Source organism: Pseudorca crassidens, chromosome 11, assembly GCF_039906515.1.
Source record: "Pseudorca crassidens isolate mPseCra1 chromosome 11, mPseCra1.hap1, whole genome shotgun sequence".
In the NCBI taxonomy this organism is placed as follows: Eukaryota; Metazoa; Chordata; class Mammalia; order Artiodactyla; family Delphinidae; genus Pseudorca; species Pseudorca crassidens.
Window position 1 is genome coordinate 89374567 of NC_090306.1, and position 22952 is coordinate 89397518.

Here is a 22952-nt window from a genome sequence, read left to right on the forward strand (position 1 = left end):
AAACTTGTGTTTTTGATTATTACATGACACTGCCTCTTGCACTGATTTAATAGATTAGTGGATATGCAGATTCAAATTGCTCTGACCTGTAATTTCAATGTATCATAATGAGCTATTGGGAGATTAATTACAGTGATTAACACAAATGTGAAGAATACAGCAAAGTCAAACTCATGATCACACATAAGTAAAAGGAAAAATGTCTGCCAACCGTGAGGCACTGATGTTACCTGTCATTTTCAAGTTGCCTTTCTTTTTTCCTTTCTAAAATGCCCACTAAGACTGCAAGCACCATAGGGGTGGGACCCACCTTTCTTGTCTGTTTTTTCATAATAATCTCTGCATCTAGCATGGTACCTGGTACCTAGTGGGCACTCAAATATTTGACCTACTGCAGATTCAAGGGCCTCAGGGAATGCTCTTTCAAGAGGCCGTTTACTATCTTTGATTAAGTTAGTTATTTTTGGTCCTTTTTAAGACTACAGAAGACCTTCATAAATTCTCACTGTTAAAGATTTAAAAACATGTAAGTAGACACAATAAAACTTGAAAATTCACTTTCTAATCACCAACACATACTCTTTTCCAGTTGACAACTGTCCTGTTTGGTGTGATCTGAGTTCTCTTTCTATGCATCTACATGCACATATGCCAGTACACGTTTATATAAATATACAAATGTAACCACAAATACACATTTTTCTCCTGTCAGTTTCTCATGTCTCTATAAACCTACTTCATTTCTTTTAACAGTTATCTAGTATTTCGTAGTATGGCCATATTAAACTTTATGTAATTACTCCCTACTCATGGACGTTTACCTGGATTCTTACTAGTATCTATTAAAAACCATGCAGCAATGAACACTGCTGTGCAAATACTTGTAGACACGTAGCCTTACTGGGTAACACGGATCCTTGTTCACCGAAAAGCCAGTTAGTGGGTAGGTACCTTTTAGAACCCACTTAAACAGCGCTTCTTCTTCCCCCCTGCCTTTTTAAGAAGAGGTGGGTAGAGAGCCGGTGAGCGCAATATTAGCAGAGAAGTAAAATTCCTCGCTTAAGGTGTTCGTAAAGTAAACTCCTCCTCTTGCACACGGCTTTTTTTCTCAAGAACAATCTGCATAAGGCGTGCAGAACAAGAGGTCGGACGGTGACTACCGGGAAGACGTAGGATAAACGGGCTTCTGGGAAGAAGCGCCTGGACGGCGACGTTCTAGAGAACCGCGTCTGCTGAGCCCCGACCCCATCAATTTTGCCCTTTTTAGGCTAGACTGAGGGAGCACTTCTCCTAGTATTAAAAATGGCCCGAAGATAGCAGAGCGAAATTGAAGGTATTGATGTGGCGTGAAAAGTGAACTGAACAGTGGCGAGGCCCAAACAGCAACGGGAGGACACCGCGAGGACCACCGCCGGCGCCGCGGCAGCCTCCTCGAGCCACCACGGAGGACTCACTTTCCCAGCGGCCCCCGCGACCCGCCGGGGCAACGAGCCCGGCCGGCCCTCGCGAGTGGGGGCGGGACTGAAGCCGGAAGTCACGTGCGGTTACAGCCGCCCGGGTGAGGCCGCCGTCGTCGCCAAGGCTGTTTGGGGCTGTGACTGTGGGAGGCACCGGAGTGATGGCCGTGGAGACTCTGTCCCCGGACTGGGAGTTCGACCGCGTTGACGACGGCTCACAGAGTAAGGGAGCGGCAGGCAAGGGTTGCGGGTGGACGCTCCCCGGCCCGCCTCAGCCCCGGCAGCGCTCCTGCGGGAGGGCTCTGCGTCGCTGTGGGCGCGCAGCCGTCCGCTTCGGGACATTTTCTGCGCCTCGGGGTGTGAGAGGGACGCGCTCGCGAACCTAACTTTCCGGGTTGGGATCCCCGGCGATGCTGGGTCAGTCCCGGCCACGGCTCGGCCTTCGGGGCGGTGACTGTCCTGGGGAGCCCGCTGTGGTCCTGGGGAGCCCGCTGTGGCCCGGGGGGGCGCGGCGTCCACTTCGTGCAGCCGGGGGCTCGGGCGGGGCGCGCCCGGGGAGGGCCCGCAGCCCGGGGAGCGGAGGCTGCCTTGTCTCTGGCCGCCCGGGGCTTTCGCCAGATCTTCAAAGCGTGCAGTGGTAGGTGAGGCTGAGGTCCAGGTTCCTGTTTCGGTTTCCTGTCTTTCTTCGTTTTCCTCCCAAACCAACTTTTGGAAGTTTGAGTGTTTTTACCTTCATATTCATATGCTTATCTTCTCTAGAAGATAGCGAAAAAGAACTCATTTCGCGGTAAAAAAATAAACACGTGAATGTCAAGTTTATCTCCTCCCATGCCTTTTATTTACGTTAAGTGGTATTTTTCAAAAGTGATGTCCTGTAGTTTCCAGCGCACCTAAAAAGGTTTCAGAAATTACAGCAAATCTGCTTCCGATTTTACTTAATAAAATTGGATTGTCTCATTTTAACCTAGCAAATTCAGTTCCACGCAGCAAAATTTAGAGGCCAAACTATTTCAGTGAAACTTTACCTAAGATGAATGCAAATTGGTGATCTGTTTCTGACCTTTGGTGATATGAATCTGCATAGGTGATATAAGAGAGATTGGAACATACTGCTTGTGAATTTGTTTTTTTAATGTAGTTTTCTCAAAAGGTGAATGTAATTTTTAAAAATTAGGGGTAGGGCTTCCCTGGTGGTGCAGTGGTTAAGAATCTGCCTGCCAATGCAGGGGACACTGGTTCCATCCCTGGTCCGGGAAGATCCCACATGCCGCAGAGCAACTAAGCCCGTGCGCCACAAGTACTGAGCCTGCGCTCCAGAGCCCGCGAGCCACAACTACTGAAGCCTGCGCGCCACAACTATTGAAGCCCGCGCGCCTAGAGCCCGTGCTCTGTAGCAAGAGAAGCCACTGCAGTGAGAAGCCCACACACCGCAACGAAGAAGAGTAGCCCCCCGCTTGCTGCAACTAGAGAAAGCCTGCGCGCAGCAACGAAGACCCATTGCAGCCCAAAATAATAATAAAATAAATAAATTTATTCTAAAAAATTACGTGTAAATTTTGCATAATTTTACAAAAGACAGGCACATTAGATGTAATTAGGTTTTATTAGCCTCTCAAAGAAGCATGAGCTTAATTCAGGATGGTTAGCAGTTTTTCACAAAACATTCCATAACATTCCATAACATAACATAACATTCCAAAACATTCCATGCTCCTATGCAGCATGAAAAAATGATCCTGGTGGTATCAAATCTTTCAACTTGTTTACAGAGAAGATAACTGTACTTACTGTTAAAGTGAACTGCACCTTGTCATGTATGAAGTTTTATGGACAGAGGTTCCCTACTTTAGTATCTGCAAAATATTGGAATGAAAATATGTTTTGGGTTTGAAAAATGGTTCAATCAGAATGATCTGATTCACTCAAAAGACTTTTTCCACATGCCAGGAACTGTGGTAGGTATTAGGGATACAAAGATAAAACAAGGAATTAAGTCTGTTGGAAGAGATAAGCATGTAAATAGGTTTTTGCATTTTTTACTCTTGAAGAATCATTATGGAGTTCTTATTTCAAATCTTTTTATTTTAACTTTTACCAACTTAAAAATTTATCAGCAAGGAATGTTAATGTTATTACAGGTTTTCTCTTGCCTGCTACTTTATGAATTTCCAAACAGACTAAATGAATAATTCATTGGCATGTTTTTCTAGCATTGCCATTAAGAACTCATTTGCTGTTTAAACGCAGCTTTGGTCATTTCCCACGTAACTGAAAATTAGACATGTACTTGGGATTTCGAGAATCTTAATGCAGTTTTAAAAATTTAAGCTGTAGGGAAGAGAGGACTTCTCTGTGCCTTGTTTTCATTAATTTTTGGAATATGAATCATATCTAGACTAATTTTTTTCCAGAATTGCCTAGATTAATACTATAATGAGATGGGAACCATAATGAACTAATTGATCCACCTGATTTGGAGCATTAGTTGCAAAATAGGGGAGAATGTGAAGCTAGGTCTTTATCCTTAATGAGTTAGAACATACCTTATCTTAGAGTTGCTTGGCATTGCTAATTTGAGGAGAGAAAATTTTTACTTTTTTTTAGAAGACAGCGATGGAATAAAGTAATTCACATCAATAAAAGAAACTGAGTTGGAGTTGAATTTGCTGCCTTTGGAATGAGTAATGAATTCTTATGTTTAATTCTTTATGTTTAATTCTTACGTTTAAAACCTTATGTTTAAGGTGGAATATTTACTGTCATTAACTTCGCTGAGTAGGCAAACTTTTATTGTCCAGTTTATTCCAGTAAGTTCTTAGAGTCATCTATTAATGTGTAAATTCTGTAAATATCAGCACAGTATTCTGTACTCACTGTCCTTTAGTGGCTTTTCCAATTCTGTTATGATAGTTAAATAATTAAAACAAAATATCTTGGTAAATTTGAGGCATTACAGGAATAATATGATGAAGCAGGTCTAAAACCATTTAAAAAACAATATTTAGGTGTATTTTTAGATGTAGTTTACTGTGTAATTAAGCATTACATTTTAAAATTTTGCTTCTATGACAACACAGATTTTTGCACCTAAATCAGGTCATGATTTTTTTTTTTTTTTGCACAAAAAAGTTGTTTATGACTGAAACATAGAATCAGGACATTGAATTGTCTAAGGCATTATTCACATATTTTAGATTTTGGAGTAAACGGTATAGTAACTTTTTCATAGTATTTTAAAGTTGCAGTTTTAAGATGATATCTCTAAGTGGTAACATCTACTGTTTTTTACAATTATCGTATCTGTTTGGAAAAGATTGAAAGTTCAGTTATTGTTTAACTTTAAAACTTTATTTTCAAGAAGTCCAGACATTCCGAAGTGATACATTAACAATGCTTAGTATCTACTTTGCTGTGACTTTTGAGATTATTTGAAGTAAATGTCTTGTAATTCATTACTTATACTTCTTACAAACTTTTAAAATTTAAATTTAGAAATTCATGCTGAAGTCCAGCTTAAGAATTATGGGAAATTTCTTGAGGAGTATACCTCTCAGTTGAGAAGAATTGAGGACGCACTGGATGATTCAATTGGAGATGTTTGGGATTTCAATCTTGATCCTATAGCATTAAAGGTTTGATTTTGTTTTATTTTTTAATTTATGTATACTTTTTAAGGACATACTGTATCTTGAAAACAGTTTTCGTAATTGGGATATGTATTTTTATTATTTGGAATCTAAAAGAACTAAAATAAACTTGGAGAAAAATGGTTAATTTCCGTTTCTCTAAGCCATGCATGTGTTTTTGTTTTCCTTTTTAAAGAATGACACAAACTCAAAGTCTTCAGTGTCAAAGAATGACACGAACTCCAACTCTTTGAGCTAACTTGTTTTTCATTATCAAGAAAATGAAGAGGATTGGAATAGCATATTGAAGCTTTACTTGTTTTTTTTATTGAGGTTATTTTACATACAGTGAGAAGCATAGATTTAAAATACTGTTCAGTGAATTTTACCAAGCACCTATTCCCATGTATCTCATATCCCAATCAAGATACTGAATATTTCCATGATTTCCCAAAAGCTCCCTTATGCTATTTAGGGGACCTTAATATGGGAGTGATTTTTTTAAAATATAAAATAAGTCACTCCTGCTCTGTTCCATTTTGAGGTAGTTCTGTTTTATCTTTGAAACTGTTGGCGCTTAAGTCATAGCTAACATTTATTGAGTACTTATTATGTGCTAGACAACTGTCCTAAGTCGCATGTTGACTTACTTTAATAACAGCTTTCCTGAGATGTAATTCATATATCGTACAATTCTTTGGTTTTTACTGTATTCATAGAATTGTGTCACCATCACCAGAGTCAACTTTAGAACATTTTCACCAGCCCAAAAAGAAATCCCATAGCCATTAGCAGTCACTGCCCATCTGGTGTGGTGCTAGTGCTGAGTACAGGGTCGAACACAAATTTCCGTAGAAGAGAGATAGTCTCTCAGTTTGTGTATTTAGAATTTTCATGATTTTTTTCAAATTAAAAAGAAATTTTATTTTCCTTTGTTTCTATAGCTTTTGCCTTATGAACAGTCTTCCCTTTTGGAACTCATAAAGACTGAAAACAAGGTACAGATTCCTAAACCTAAAAATTTATTTTTAAAATGCTTTAGTTATCTGCTATAATTTACTTTTTTCCTTTTGTGTTTTTACTCATGAAACTAGGTCTTAAACAAAGTCATCACTGTTTATGCTGCACTTTGTTGTGAAATCAAGAAATTAAAATATGAGGTAATTATTTGTACTCTTAAGACCTTAAAAACATGATTTAAAAGCAAATATGTGCTTATATGTGTACAGTGTGCATAAATATTTAGTGAATGTTGAATGAACTGTATATTTATAATAGTAGTAATAATGAGTACCATTCACTGGGTGTTTACTGTGTACCAAACATCATGCTAACCCCGTTAATGCTAATAACCACCCAGGAGGTACGTGAGGAATAGATGAGGAAACCGAAGCTGAAAGAGTGTCACTCAACCTAACATTTTACTGGTAATAATGGTTTGAGTCTGGGTCTGCATTCCTTCTGTGTTACTTGTCATATATAATGGCTTTCTGGATATAACTGATTTTTTTTTAAAGCTTTGCATTTTTAATATGTTCTGTGTTTCCTCACCCATGAGCCATTAAAACTCTGGTAGAAGATGGTAAACTTCATCTTTTTTTCTCTACCTTTTTGATACTATGTGGTTGCTTTTTCTCTCATGAACTAGTGGGAGGATGTGGGAAATTACAGAGTGGTCAGATAAGACAAAGTAAAGGCTAAAGAAATCAAGAAATAAGGTTGAGTATCAGTAAGATCTTTGGTACTCTAAAGATAAATTACATTTACCTATATTGCAAGCAGTTTTTGAATTTAAGTGAATTTATGTATGTGATGTAGTCATCTGCTTACTATTAAATAGGGATAACTAAGAGAGCTTAGGAATTTAAAAACAAAATAGCAACCTTATAAAATTATTTTAATTTTTTTTAAACAGGCTGAAACTAAATTTTACAATGGTCTCTTGTTTTATGGAGAAGGAGGTAAGTTTTAAAATTTCACATTGTAATGTTGTGATGCTTTTTTTTGCGATTGAAATGAACAAAAAGTTAACTGGCAATTCTAGGACTGTCATGATCATGTGAAGTATTAGTGTGAGAAAATTAACATTCAGATTTTTTGTCGGTTTATATTTTTGTTTGGTAAACAGGTAAAAAAAACCTCAGTGATGAAGCAGCAGCAAATTCTGTATGAAGTTTATTTTGATATTTTTATAAATTACAAAGCACTGTAGCTAGATGAGGATTTTCCTTGAATTCATTAAATAGTGAAACAGATGGTTACTTTTAATTGTGTGATTAATGATTGTTTCATTTTTCTCTTCAGTGTAAAAATTCTGTTTTCAATACTATGCAGATTAGAAGATGTCCTAATGAATAAAAATCACATTTTTTCTTTTGGTGTTGATTAAAATAAAAAATTGAAATATTCTTCATGTTGCCTTTTAAAGCTACAGATTCCAGCATGGTGGAAGGCGATTGCCAAATTCAGATGGGGAGATTTATTTCATTCTTACAGGTAAATGGTTTTTACTTTTTATTGAGCCTTTTCTTTGAAAAGTTTGAGTAAATCACACATAATCAGAAAAGAGTTATGAAACCTTCAAATGCTAAGGATGTGTACTGTGAGGGTAAGATACTTAGTTGGAGATGGATTAAATTGATAGTTAAGGAGATGGTAATTCCTGGAAGATTTTCATAGCATTTTTAGTAAGATAAGCTATCAAAATAAGTTTCTTTGTATAATTTCATTTATGGACAGTTTATCACCATGCCTTTTAAAATAATTTAAATTTTGTACCTGGTAGGAAAGGATACTTTATGTTCGAAAAAGTTGTTAATGGAGATCATTAAGCTGTTATGTGAGCTATGATGAGGTTTAAAAGCAGCAGCACATGATGCTTCTAACCAGATGTTTCAGTTTAGATATGCTTTTCATCACTGCAAAGTTTTAGTTATTCTAGGTCTTTTGGTTTATCAAAAGAATGAAATAACTTCTGTTTCTCTGTTATAAAAGCAATGCTTATATAATATGAAAAAGGCAAAAATCGGAGATAAGGGAACAGTACTCATAATCTCACTTACCTTTTGATGGTTGGATATAAGATTTGATATATTTCATTGAATCACACATGCTACTATATTCAAATCTTTTATATCTTTACTACTTTTTTTGGTCTTCTTACCTAACAGAGCATTTTGTTGAAAGTATCCTCTATGATGGTTTGTGTCAGTCAGGGTTCAGTCCAGAAAACAAATCACATGAGGTAGGGGAGATTTAATAGAGCTACCATATGATCCAGCAATGCCACTCCTGGGCATATATTCTGAAAGACAAAAACTCTAATTCAAAAAGATACATGCACCCCAGTGATACAGCATTATTTATAATTGCCAAGTTATGAAAGCAACCTAAGTGTCCATCAACAGATGAATGGATAAAGAAGATGTGGTACATATATACAAAAATGGAATAATACTCATCCATAGAAAAGAGTGAAATAATGCCATTTGCAGCAACAGAGCTGGACCTAGAGATTTTCATACTAAGTGAAGTAAGTCAGACAGAGAGAGACAAATATTATGTGACATCACTTATATGTGGAACCTAAAAAATAATACAAATGAATTTGTTTACAAAACTGAAACAAACTCACAAACAGAAAACAAACTTATGGTTGCCAAAGGGGAAAGGTGGTGGGGAGCGATAAATTAGGAGCTTGGGATTAACAGATACACAATACTATACATAAAATAGGTAAACAACAAGGATTTACTGTATAGCACAGGGAACTATACTCAATCTTTTGTAATAACCTATAATGGAAGAGAATCTGAAAAAAATATATATAATTGAATCACTTTGCTGTACATCTGAAACTAACAGTATTATAAATCAACTATACTTCAATTAAAGAAAGAGAAAAAAAAAAGGAGGAGATTTAATATAGAGAATTGGTTCCATAAGAATTGGAGGGCTGAAAGAAAAAACAGTGAGGTAAGCCAGAGGAAGCAGATATCACCTCTACATCTAGGGTAAAAAAGGGAAAAGGTTCCGGTTGCCAGAGTCTGGGAGCTATAGGAGGAGGAGCCCTAGGGAATTAGTATCATACCTCTGAGGAAGCAGTGCTGCCTGGTTGCTGCTGGTAGAGTTTAAAATTGAAGATTGGTTCTGTAGTGCTGAAAGAAGGAGGAGCCTGGGGCAAGCTGCCATTGCTGGGGTGAACTGCTTCTGCCTGGATTATGTTGATAAAAACAGCAAGAAATAGGAAGGATGTCCATTTCCTGCCTTCTAGTCTGCTTTTAATGCCACCTGTTGGCAGAACCTAACAGGAAGTCTGCTGGGCAGGAGTCTAAGAAATGTTAATTTACAAGGTTGAAGTGAATGTGTCAGTTTCTCTAGTTTTGTCAAATTTTGCATTTCTTATTTTGAGGATGTTTTATTTGGTGCATACAAGTTTATAATTGTTCATAATTTCCAGTAAATGGAATCTTTTATTGTGTGGTGATCTTCTTAAGCTGTGATAATAATTATGTAGGTAATATATAGTTACATATATGGTCATTAGCTATAGTAATGCTAATAAAATCTGTTTGATATTAATATCATTGCCCCAGCTCTGTTTTAGTTAGCATTTTTTTTTAAATTCTTTTTATTCTTTCAGCCTTTCAGTGTCATTATGTTTTAGTTGTGTTTCTTTAAAACTGCATCTATCTGGATTTTGCTTTTTTATATAATCTGAAAATTTCTGTGTTTTAATTGGTTAATTCTATTTCTATTTCTGTCTTATATAAATAGTGTATTATGTATCTGGACTTATTTCTGCCTTTTTGTTTTGTGCTATTTGTCCTGCATTTTCTGTTCTTTCCTCTGCTTTTATTAGACTTTTAGAAGTTTAATAAGAAATGTAAAACTAGAGCTGTTTAAATAAAATTGAAATGTATTATTTTCACTTTCAAAAAATTTAAACTGTGGATCTAACAGCTGCATATGATTCCATTTTTAAACATTCAACAAATGTTTTATGAGCCTAGCATATGTTAGAAACTGTTCTTGGTGCTCTGGATACTGCAGTGCACAAAACCAACAGAAATTTCTGCCCTCATAGAGCTTACAGTTTAGAGCAGCCATAAGTTTAATTAGGTTCTAAATATTTTAGGATAGATGTGAGTTAACTAATGACAAACATATTCCTGGGATAATTAATATTTCACTTGATGTGTGCCAAGCCTGTTCATAGATAAGGTTCAAGGTAATAAACATTTGAAGTTATTTCAGAGTGACTTCTGAAGACCCCATCCCCTCATTGTCATACTTTCTAAACTGGCAGCTTCTGAGCTTCTTCATTCATTCAGATGTTCACTCATTTATTCATTTAATAGGCAGACATTTATTGAGAAGCAGTTGAGGGTTAGCCACCATACTGGGCAGTGGCCATTCAAAGAAGGAATAAGACAGTCTCTGTCAGTTAGGAGTTATATGAGTAATGAAAACAAGACTTAAAATAGAAGGATGAATGAAATGCTGTAGGGGCAAAGAGGTAGAAATAACGTTGGGAGGTGAATTAAGAACTGATTGCTTGAAGGATGCTTGAAGTTGTCTTTCTGCAGGTTAACTGGAGATTTTTAGTAGAAAACTATTTTGTTTAGCATTGTTACCATAAAAATTCAGTCAGAAATAGTGACATTTACTCAACTTGTAACATATACTCAACTTGTCATTTCAGGAACTGTCTTGTTTTGTTACGAGGTGCTATGAAGTGGTGATGAATGTAGTCCATCAGTTGGCTGCCCTCTATATCAGTAACAAGTAATGGATTTTAGAAATGTTTTTACATTTTTAATAGAGATGCAGGAAATGTTTTTCTTAAACTAGCTAAATATCTAAAAGTTTTTCATTTGTTCACTCACTTATTCACTCATTCCTTCATTCACTTATTCAGCGTTCTTTGAACACTCATGATGTTTTAAACACTACTTGATGTGTGTAATCCATAGGTTAGTAAGACAGTTTCTGCCATGGTGAATGAACCCATTATGTGTCTGAACGAGAATGTTGACAGAATAATCTTAAAGAAATCTGATTGTATAGAAAAGGCTAATATAGAATTAGTATATGTACCAAGTTGTCTCTACTTATTTCCTCTTTCCTTTACATTGAAGGGTCCTTGGATTAGAATCATGTGACACTTTTCTTAAACTACAGAATCTTGGGGAGTGGGGCTAGGTAATGTACCCTGAAAAATTTTTGTGAGTAATTCTAATGCTCTTCCAAGTTTGGAGACCACTGCCCTAAATCAAGAAAAAGACCACATTTTCATAGAGCCCTTAGTATTCTTAACCACCACAAAGTAATATCTTGCATTTGATTAAAACTGTATATTTAGAAATTTTCCCATTTATTACTTAATTATAATGTTACAAAACTTTGTTGAGGTATATGACTAGGGAGTCTTAATTATGAGAAGAGAGATAACTGAAGCCCAAAGGAATTATTTGCCAAGATTCCATAGCAAGTTAGGTACTGCTTTTTTGGTCACCAGTCCATTCATTGTTGTTCTTACTATACCATGCTGCATCTCAACTCTCTTTATAAAGTGAAAGACTGTGTTAACTGTTTCTCATTCTCACGTTTTTCCAGTCAGTCAGTTATTTATTTTATGTTCGTGCTCTCACTGAAGTTCTCCTCATGGCAGAAGCGAATGAGAGCACAGCTCCCCCCAACCCCTGCTGTACTTGGTGTGTAATTCAAAGAGACTCCCCACTACCACACTGCTGCCCTTGAAAGAGGAAATTTGTCTGAATTTTGTGTTTAATTTTTTAAATATTCTATCTTGTGGGATATTTATATATGCTTTGATAAGTATTAATTTATTTACTGTTGAGTAGATTGACTCTCTAGGAAGTAAAATTGAATTATCCTGGGGCTTTTGACTTTGGTATAATCCCATTTGTATGCATTGTTTTTTCAGTAGGAATGAGAATGCTAGCAATAAATCCAACTGAACAGAGGTCTAGTTCCCAAATGCCAGTTTGGGTGGAATAAAGATTCTAGTTGAAAATTGCGAAATTCTGATAGTTTAGAAAGAAATAAATACCAGTTTTGTTATTTCTTTAGCTCCATCCCAAGTTAGATCCTTTAGGTTTGAATGGCTAAGGGTTATTCATGGGCTGCCTATTGACATATACCTACCCACTGAGGAGTTGGGTGTAGGCAAGGAGAGCCCAGACTCTGTATGTACAAGTTATCTGCTTGGGAAAGTGGAATACGATAATAATTCTTTGGGTCGTGTAAATTTTAGTGACTAAAGCCTAAATAAAAATAAATACATATTAAAATTCCAAGAGCTTCTGCTGTTATGTGTTTTCCTTAAACATGAACTGTGACAAAAAAGGAGATTTTTTTTTTTTTTAACTTGGGTGTTATTTTATTACAGGATTGCACCCAAAATTATAGAGACAACTGGAGTTCATTTTCAGGTAAAAGTAATTTAACTTGACCTGTAAAATTGTAATTTTTAGTATATTTTACTTTGGAGTTTGTATGATTGGGGAGTACAACAATTATTGCAAGGCTCTTAAAGGAGTTCTTTTTTTTGCTTTTGTTCTCTTTTATCTGTGAAGTTGATGAAGCATTACTGACCCACTATCAGTGTAACTCTTCCTAGTATTGGCCCAATGCAGACTCTCCAGGTGGTCTCTTCAGAGAATCTACAGTATCACGATCAAGGATGAAATATTGGGTGAAGGGTTTCCCAATTTAAGGTTGATGGTTCCATCTGAGGATTAACAGTTTCATCTGTAGTTTAATTTACCCACTGCTTTAATTTAGTAATTAGCCCAAGTGTGTTTAACTTAAAAAATCCACATGAAGCTTAACTTCTAACTAGTGATTAAATGATAATCATTTAAGGTTTTTTGACAGACTATGTATGAGCACTTGGGAGAGCTGCTAACAGTTCTGCTTACCCTGGATGAAATTATTGACAATCATATCACACTGAAAGACCACTGGACTATGTACAAAAGGTGAACCAATTACAATGTTTAAAATACTCTTACTTTGTATAGGTAATGTATTAGTAAAAAATAAATAAATATAAATAGTGCAGATCCGTTAGGAGACCTGAAGATCTGTACTTAGAAGGATCTCATGTCAGATTTTCTTTGAAGACAGTAACCATTCTTTTAATTTCAGGTAGGCTTTTTGAGCGTATGATATACTTGTACAAAGCATCCTAATTCTTAAAGTGTAGTTGTTAATTTGACTATCTTAGGACTCAGATTCATTTTTTCCTTGTTCTATACGAATGATAGTTGTTTATTCTCCACTTGGTTTTATTTTATACTCCAGAACTTTTAAAAGTCAAGGCATTTTGTTTTATTCAATCTATAAGCAATCACTAAATGTCTTATCTAGAGAGCACCAGATATCTGAATTTAAGATGATATAAAAAGGTATGATTAGAAAACTAAATATGTTAGGATTGTTTTTGTTCAAATTTTCAAATGTGTAGAGCCAAACAAGTGATACAAATATAAAACTTTGATTTCTGGGAATATTTTTAATACAATAATTTATTAGGCAAATCAAAGGTCTTTCTCCTACTTTTCTACAAGGTTACTGAAATCTGTCCATCACAACCCTTCAAAATTTGGAATTCAGGAAGAAAAACTAAAGCCATTTGAAAAGTTCTTGCTGAAGCTAGAAGGACAGTTACTTGATGGAATGATATTTCAGGTATGAGTGCTGTATCAGGCTATAGTAAATGGGCTTATATTAGTAGACCCATCTCAGAATTGTTGTGGGTCACTTTTATAGCATATTGTTGTGACTATATTTTTCTTTAAAAGTGCTTAGGCTTAAAACATGGTTAATGTACTAAAATATAGTTATATCAGTATCTAGTAGGAAATGAAATTAATAGTATACTGGTTGTATTTGTGATAAGGGTTTTTTAAATTACGTAAAAGGATAAAACTGTTCAAGGGTTAGTATCTGAGTAGTTGTGTCAAGCATTTTGTTTATTGTTAACCTCTAGATTCAGGTTTGTAAGACAGCCTTTTATAAGTCTGTTTTAATTTCCTACTCGGAATATAATTTGCATCTGCACAATCCAGGTAGCTTCTAACCACGTGTGGCTGTTTAAATGTAAATTAATTAAAAAAATAAAAATTCATTTCTTCTGCTACACTAGCAACATGTCAAATTCTTAATAGCTGCATGTAATCTCATTATCACACTGTGCACCTTAAACTTATATATGTTATATGCCAGTGATATCTCAGTAAAGCTGGGAGAAAAGCCAGCTGTGGCTAACAATCATATCAGACAGCACAGATATAAAACATTTTCATCATCACAGAAAGTTCTGTTGGATGGCACAGCTTTGGGTAGTATCCACCAGAAATTGCATTACAGTACCCTTGAACAATATGGGTTTGAACTGCACAGGTCCACTTAAATATGTGTATTTTTCAATAGTAAACGCTATAGTATTACACAGTCCACGGTTGGCTGAATGCAAGTGTGCGGAGAAACCATGGATGCAGAGGGCTAGCTCTAAATTATACGGGGATTAACCCCCACTTGTTCAAGGATCAACTGTGTGTTCCATTTAAAATCTGATTCAAGGTTACCTTTAATTTATATTTTAGATGATCACAGTTTTTACAGAATGATCACAACTCTTGTTTATACCAACTTAACTGTTAATCTGTTAATTTCAGAAGAATTTTTTTGTTGATTCTTTTTCCAGGAGCCATTTCTACACATAATGTAATAAAGTGTTAGGAAAGTAATTGTAAACAGAAAAAGTCTCCTCTTAAAATTGCAAATTAAAATAATAAAGCATGCTTTCCCATGCTTCATCAGATACACCTTCTGTAATCACTTGTGTGTATCTCTTCATGTAGAATTATAGATTTTGGTTCAGTTTTATTACTTTCACATAAGGGGTACTCAAATATGTAAGTACATATACATTTCCCATTCAGAAGGATTTAGATATTAGGTTAAGGTTAAAAACCTGAGCCTCAGTGTTAGTAAAATCAAAATGATGAATGTAGGAGTTTATCACTCTATATTTAAATCTGTTTAAAGCATATTAAGTCATAATAGCTTATGAGAGTGTAAATTTCTCTAAATGTTTCCTGTCTAGGCCTGTATAGAACAGCAGTTTGATTCTCTCAATGGAGGAGTATCTGTGTCAAAAAATAGCACTTTTGCTGAAGAATTTGCACATAGTATTCGCTCAATTTTTGCAAATGTAGAAGCCAAACTTGGTAATGTAACATGCATTTTTTGGTTTTCATTTAAAAGTTTTAATTTCCTTTAAAGCAGAATTTTAAGTATATTCTGTTTTTCTCTCATGTTATTGTTTTATAAGGCGAACCTTCTGAAATTGACCAGAGAGACAAGTATGTAGGAATTTGTGGACTCTTTGTATTGCACTTTCAAATTTTTCGAACGGTTGATAAAAAGTTTTACAAGTCTTTATTGGACATTTGTAAGAAGGTAAGAACTTGGAACTTCTATTTTTTTCAATTTGAATAGATGGAAAAGATTTGGGATAAAATTGGGTATTTTAAAATGTATTTTATTCCTGCTTACAAAAATAATAATTTTTATAATATTTTGTAATAATAATTACAAAAATAATATCATAATATTCATTTTAAAAAATATTTAAGCATTCCAGAAATAAGTAACATAGTAAATGAAAATACCCCATAATTCCACATTGTATAAATACATATTAGTGGATGCTTTTCCACATTTTTTCCTGTACATTAACTTGCTATTACTACTTTTTCCTCTTTCTTTTCCTTCGCTTTCTCTTCTTGCCACCCATTCTCATTATTGAAGTAGGAAGAAATTTAAAACAATTTTTTTCTCTGTCTTTGCTGTTTCCATGATGTGGCACCTGTTTTCAAAATTGAAAATTTAGATGGTTTATATAATCAAGTGATATATGACCATGAGAACCCAGCCATCTTGGATATTTATTTTGTATTTTTTCACTAAAATAGAGTGAAAGTAAAGGTCATGAAGACTCAAGTTTCTGTTTAATTTTTGCATATTTTTGTTCATCTGAAAATCTGTGAGAGTGTGTGTGTGTTGTTTAATATTTAGACAGAATAAAATTAGTGTCATGCTCCACACCAGATATAGGAATGCCTTTACTCTGTGCCACATTAACATAATTTATCTCGTATTTTAATGAGTATCTTTTTATCATTATTTTTCTTGAAATAGGTTGTTTTCCATTGCATGTTGTAGGATTATTAAACAGTTTGTTGCTTAACCTGCATTTAATGATTTTCCTCCTCTTTCACTTCCTGTTTCAGGTACCAGCCATCACTCTGACTGCTAATATTATTTGGTTTCCTGACAATTTTTTGATCCAGAAAATACCAGCAGCTGCCAAACTTCTGGATAGAAAAAGTCTTCAAGCCATTAAAATCTACAGAGATACTTTCCTACAGCAGAAAGCTCAGTCCCTTACCAAGTAGGTTTTATAAGTACCCATAATGTAAATATTTAGATAGTTTATATTTTCAAATTTTATACTGATTCTAAATATGCAGAAAGCATTTGAATTATAAGATCAGACATAGTTACTCATTACCAGAGAAAACGTTGGGCAGTCTCAAGGAGATTTATTTTCTAGGAGTGTTTTTTGTTTTAAATGTTGTAGGCTTAAACTCAATTTAAGATGTAGGCAAATTATACTTTATGGAAACATAGATATGTGTGCATACATTCATGTACTTTTTGTCAGGTGCATTAAATATTTTTGTGTGTAAAGTGAAGTCTCTGCAGTAGATGCCAGTTGATGACATTTAGAACATTGTGTGTACATGACTCAATGTTGATTTTTGCAGGAGTTGACTTTAGTTTAATGCACTCCTTTTTTTTATTTTTATGAAAGTAATGTATGCACATATTTAAGAAGTTAAGAAGTACTAAAGGTTCAGAGGAAAAAAATGATTGTCCTCTGCCCCATTCCCCCCTGTGCCTTCGTCCTGCTTCCTAAAAGAACACTTTTAACTCTTAGTTTCTTCTGATACTTACATCTTTTAGCTTATCTTACTGTGTAAAATTTCAGATATACACAAAATAGAGAAAATAGTATAATGAGCCCCCATGTTCTCATCACATAGCCTTAACAATTAAATTTACTGTACATTGTCACTTGAGTATACTGCTAAAATTTCACGTTGACTGGGATGAAGATTTTAAGTGAAGCGACACAGGACTCTGCCAGTGGCCCTATACTGGACAGTTTTTAACTGTAACATGGTTAAAGGGTAATAGGGATATTTACCTACTTTCTGTTAATCTTGACTATTGAGGGGAAATTGGGTCACTCCTGTACAGTGGGGCAAAGAGGAGTATATCTGGAATATACGAGATCCCCTAAAGCACCTCTTAGTACTCCCAAGTCCTATAATTAAAGTAGGTGGAGAGTGACAAGTCAATTCAGGCAGGACTACTCATGGCAGAGATTTCAGGGCTCTCCAATACACTCTGAAACAGAGTTGAGGAGGGATAAAGACATAAGTTTGGATTTAGATTAAAGAGATGAGCTCAGTAGGATGGAGAGACAGGACCAGGCTTGGTAGCAGTAATTTTAAAAAAGATGTGTATGTTTTAGTTATCAGAGACTTCATATTCTTTAACAGTATGATGCAGTTGCTAAAGCTGTCAGTTTGTACTTAGATTACATTAATAACTATACCCAAGTTATGGAAGCTAGTAGTTATAATATCTAGGCTAGGGGAATTGGTAGTTCCATTAAATTCTTATTGGTCAGATTATAATGAGTGTTTGGTGGTGCCACATTTTAAGAGTGTCACAAACGGTAGCATCTTCAGATGAACCTGATCAGGATGTTAGATCTGAGAACCATGACCTTTGAAGACTCACTGAAAAGTCTCTATATAGTTTGGCCTTTAAAAGAGAAATCTGAGGAATGATGTATTAGATTTCTTTAAATATTTGAAGGGCATTCAGGTTGAAGAGGGAACAGATTTGATCTCTGTGGCTCCAGGAAGTTGAATTAGAACCAAAAGATGAATGTGACAGATATTAATAATAATTGCCAACATTATCAAGCTTGTAACTATGTAGTAGGCATTATGCTAAAGCTTTAAACACATTGTCTTTTGTAAACCCTGTAACAGTCTTCTCATATGGGAAATAACAAAGTCACAACTAGTATTTACCCTATGCTTTCTATAAGCCAATAACTATTCCAGGAACTTCATGTGTATCATCTTTTTTAATCATCAGAAAATCCTATGAGGTAGGTACTGTTGTCATGTCCATTTTATAGGTGAGAAAATTGAGACACAGAGGGATTGAACTTACCCAAATTGAAACAACTAATATGTGGCAGAGCTGGGAAGTCTAACTCTAGAGCACAAGCTCTTAACACTACCCTATAGTGTTTCTCTATATTTTTATCCCATTTTCAGGTAAGGAAAATGAGGCTTAGAGAAATGAACTTTGCCAGGTCACACAGCTGGGTACATATCAGAGCAGGCATGCAAACCCACGCCCGTCCTGCTCTAGAGCCTTTGCGACAGAGTTGTGTAGGCTGCCCCGAGAGGTAATGTACCCTTTCACTAGAGCTACGCAGGCAGAATAGAGATGACCATCAGTCCAGGGTGCTGGAGGAACTGAGTCTTATTATGTAAAAGATTGAATAAGTTGACTTTCAAAGACACCCCTCCCTCCCCCGTGTGATAACATTTCAATATTTCTAAATTCTTTAATTTCAAAAACATACCTCTCTGCAGTCACTATAGAGCTCCTTTGAGCTGAAGAGGGCAATGTCTTTTTCATTCTCCTCATTAACTTCCAAAGAAACCTAAAATTCACAACACTAAAATGCAACCCAGGAGAGAGGAGATGGTGTGATCAGCATGAGCTTTGTCTGACATTTTAGAAGAAGTTGAGGAAGTGACTAAGGGCTGTCCCAGTCAGGCTCCAGAGTTCATTATGGAGGAAGAGGAAACAGTGGGGGACAGTTTTCCTGCCTCCGCACCATACATTAGACCCCACGTGGCCAAGTGCCCCCAGCCACCTCTTTGACTAGGGTCCAAGGTTTGTAGGTTGCTGCATTTTGCTTTTTGTTCACAACCATTTTGATGCTGGGGATACTGCCCTTGGAGGGTAGAGGTATGAACCTTTGTTTCAAACCCCCAGTTGACGTACAAGTGTTGACACTGTTGAGTGCTTTATATTAGGACAGGAGATTTGTTCTTTCTCCCTAGTGTTAGTCCTGTTTGTACTTTGAAATGAAGCTGACAATCTGACAGGACCCTTTTTGGACTCACTTTGTCAATTAACTTGGCTTTTTAAAACTTGAAGCAGTTTCATTTTTATATATTTACAGGAGATAAAGATTATCTGGTGTCTGGATGTAGGAATGATGGGTGGAGTGACAGACCTCTGCTTTATCCCGTGTAGTGTGACCTAAAACTCAGTGATTCTTGACTGCCCTTGACTGTGTATTAGCCTTCTTCTTAATGTTACTGACTGGATTGTCATCAACTTGATTGCTGTTGTATAGGCCTCTTCCTTCTGTCCCTGCTTGTGACTTTACTGTTCCCTTCTGTACATGGTATCCCTGCTTGGGTCCTGATCACAGCCTCTTCCTTAAAGTGCAGGCATTGCCCTAAGACTCTGCTCTTACTCTGCATTCCAGACTTCTAAATCAAATCATCCACAAGTCAAATAATACATTTTAGTGCCATTTGAGGCAAAGCCAGAAGTGCAGCTATTGGTTTCTTTTGTATAATGGAATCCTGGCTCAGAAGAAATAATTTTTATCAGATTTGATTGAATTAATTAAAATTAAACTTAATTTTTTTTTTTTTTTGCGGTATGCGGGCTTCTCACTGCTGTGGCCCCTCCCGTCATGGAGCACAGTCTCCGGACACGCAGGCTCAGCGGCCATGGCCCATGGGCCCAGCCGCTCCGCGGCATGTGGGATCCTCCCGGACCGGGGCACGAACCCGTGTCCCCTGCATCGGCAGGCGGACTCCCAACCACTGCGCCGCCAGGGAAGCCCAAACTTAATTGTTTTTAAAATAAAAGAAGTATAGCTTAAACAGCTTGTGGGCTAAAAGTTCTCATCTTGAGTAATTTGAAATGCATTGATACAGTGATTTAGTGTTAGTAAGCAGCCTGCATAGTAGAATTATATTATTGATTTAGTTTTTCCACGATGGGAAAGCTTCCTAGGTTTGGGCTGAAGTCCTGGCTCGGCTGTGACATAGTTATATGATGTTGGGCACATTACTTCTCTGTGTGTCAGTTTCCTCTTCTGTAAAATGGAGATCGTAATACTTAACCTCATAAGGTTAATGTGAGGATTTAATGAGTTAATTTGTGTAAAGTGCTTATAACAGTGGCTGGGCATATAGTAAGCATTCAGTAAATGTTAGCTTTTATATTCAGATTCTGACAGCTTCCATTCATCTCTGGTTCAAGCTGTCATCCCCTTTTTCCTGCATTATCACAGGAGCTTCCTAAGTGGTTTTCCTGCTTTTACCATTGTCCCCTTTATAGTTTATTTTCAACATACCAGTCAAAGTGATATTGATCCTCTTCAGAGTTAGAGTAGGTCACTCTGCCCAAATCCTCTAGAGGCTTTCCACTGAAGTCCTTACTGCCCTACCAGGCATTACACAAACCCCCTTTCCACTCTCCACTTTCCTATTCCTCCACCCTCGCCAACCCCTGTATCTCTTTGATCTTTTCTGTTCTCATCTCTGCCCTCTGTGCTCCTGTGATACTGACTTCTTTGTTATTACTTGAACATGCCAGACAGACTGCTGTTTTGGGATGATTGCATTTGTTATTTACTTTCCTAAAATTCTCCTATATATTTGCATGGATTACTTATTCAACTTCAAATCTTGACTCAAAATCAGCTTTACAATAGGCCTACTTTGATCACTGTGTTTAAAATTGTACTTACCACCCCAGTGGCTCTTTTCCCTGCTATATTTTTTCCATAGCACATATCTGACATCTTACAGATTTCAGTTTCTGATTTCTTTATTATACAAGTCTCCTTTCTAGAATGTAAGCTTCGTGGGGGCAGAGATTTTTGTTTATTGTGTTTACTGCCCTTTTTTGTTTTTAGTACTGAGAAACAGTGCCTGGCATGTATAGGCATTCAGTAAATATTTGCTGCTTAAGTAAATTATATTTGTATATATGATATATGTATATATTGAAAACCAGAAAGATGAAGTGGCTGCTGCAGAGAAATACTCCATCCAGTATGAAGAAATGGAAGTAAATTTTCTTTCCTATGCTGAATAACCTCAATATTTTCCTTTGTTAGAGATGTACAGTCTTACTACGTCTTTGTGAGCTCATGGATGATGAAAATGGAATCTATTTTATCTAAAGAGCAGAGAATGGATAAATTTGCTGAAGACCTTACCAATAGATGTAATGTTTTTATACAGGTAGTTGCATCTTCTTACTTAGAATATTTGGCGGGGGGGTCATTTCTTTGTTAATCCAGTGTATAGAAGGTGCACTTAGAAAAAACTGTAAAGGGTAGGATGTGTTTTTGTTTTTAAAACTGAAAATTGATTTGGTTATGTATGTTTGGATCTGTTTGACTTTAATTAATGAATTTAGATTTTCTAATATATGCATTTAAATCTCTACACTCCCTCCAAGGCATGACTTTTTTGCTGTATCCCATAAGTTTTTTTTTTTTTTTTTTAATCCCATAAGTTTTGATGTGTTGTATTTTTATTATTCTTTAGTTCAGAATATTAAAAAACATTTATTGTGATTTTTACTTTGCTCTCTTGGTAATTTTGAAATAGAATTCTTAGTTTCTAAATGCATGAGGGTTTCCTAGTTATCTTTTTATTATTGATTTCTAGCAGTACTAAGATACTTGCAGTATTTTGAAGTTTGTTGAGGCCCATTGTGGCCCAGCCTATGGACAGCTTTGGCAAACATTTCATGTATACTTAAAAGAATGTAATTTGCTTTTTGTTGGTTGTGGTGTTATATATATATCAAGTAGGGTCATGTTTGTTAATGATTTTGTCTGAATATTCTATCAGTTACTGAGACAGCTGGGTTAGAATCTCCCACTATTATTGTGGATTTTTCTATTTATCCTTCGTAGCTTTGTCAGCTTTTGTTTTATATATTTTGAGACGAAGTAAGTGCATAACATTTAGAATTGTTATAGTTTACTGGTGAGTCAAACCTTTTATCATTGTGACATGTCCCTTTTTATCTCTAGTAATGCTTTTTGTCATAGGTCTTTTGTGTGTGATAGTAACATAGCTGTACCAGTTTTCTTTTAATTAAGGTCTATATGGTCCATCTGTTGTCATCCTTTTACTTGCAGCCTGTTTGACTTCTTTATTTAATGTGTGTCTCCTATAAGCAGCCTGTATTTCTCCCCAATAAAACCGTTTTCTGTATATGTCAATACTGATATTTAGATTTAAAATTAGCACCTGATTAGTTGTTTTCTATTTGTCTCACTTGTTCTGTGTCCCTATCCTTTTCCTTTCTTGCTCTCTTTTGAATTATTTTTATTACTTCATTCTTCCTTCTATTGGTTTGTTAATTCAGTATTTTACTCTTTTTTTAGTGGTTAATGTAGAGATATTAAGATGCATTATTGAACATTCAACTCCAATATAAATTAGTAGTTTCACCACTTTCCAGACAGTATAAGGATCTTAAGCCACTTGAATTCTATTTATCCCTCTCTCACCTGTGCTGCTGCTGTGTATTTTGATTCTGTATATATTTTAAATCTTATAAGGCATTGTTGCTGTTGTTTTTAATAGTATTCATTTAGATTTACCCATGTATTTACCCATTC

The 22952-nt window shown here is 35.8% G+C and overlaps 1 protein-coding gene across 5 annotated transcripts in view; it reads left to right on the forward strand.

The window, feature by feature from the left end:
- Nucleotides 1-1514: 1514 nt before the first annotated feature.
- Nucleotides 1515-22952, forward strand: part of WASHC4 (WASH complex subunit 4) — a 51927-nt gene continuing 30489 nt past the window's right edge. For 4 of the 5 annotated variants that reach the window (XR_010932558.1, XM_067697812.1, XM_067697813.1 and 1 more), the window contains exons 1-14: nucleotides 1515-1679; nucleotides 4950-5089; nucleotides 6028-6081; nucleotides 6178-6243; nucleotides 6999-7044; nucleotides 7512-7579; nucleotides 10788-10870; nucleotides 12498-12540; nucleotides 12986-13089; nucleotides 13681-13801; nucleotides 15222-15345; nucleotides 15450-15577; nucleotides 16411-16571; nucleotides 21429-21555. Coding sequence is in view for 4 of the 5 variants with exons in the window: in XM_067697812.1 (XP_067553913.1) it covers nucleotides 1619-1679; nucleotides 4950-5089; nucleotides 6028-6081; nucleotides 6178-6243; nucleotides 6999-7044; nucleotides 7512-7579; nucleotides 10788-10870; nucleotides 12498-12540; nucleotides 12986-13089; nucleotides 13681-13801; nucleotides 15222-15345; nucleotides 15450-15577; nucleotides 16411-16571; nucleotides 21429-21555 (1326 nt within the window). In the remaining variant the exon portion in view is untranslated. Of the gene's footprint in view, nucleotides 1680-4949; nucleotides 5090-6027; nucleotides 6082-6177; nucleotides 6244-6998; nucleotides 7045-7511; nucleotides 7580-10787; nucleotides 10871-12497; nucleotides 12541-12973; nucleotides 13090-13680; nucleotides 13802-15221; nucleotides 15346-15449; nucleotides 15578-16410; nucleotides 16572-21428; nucleotides 21556-22952 lie in introns of those variants that run through there. The other variant, XM_067697815.1, reaches the window with a different exon arrangement.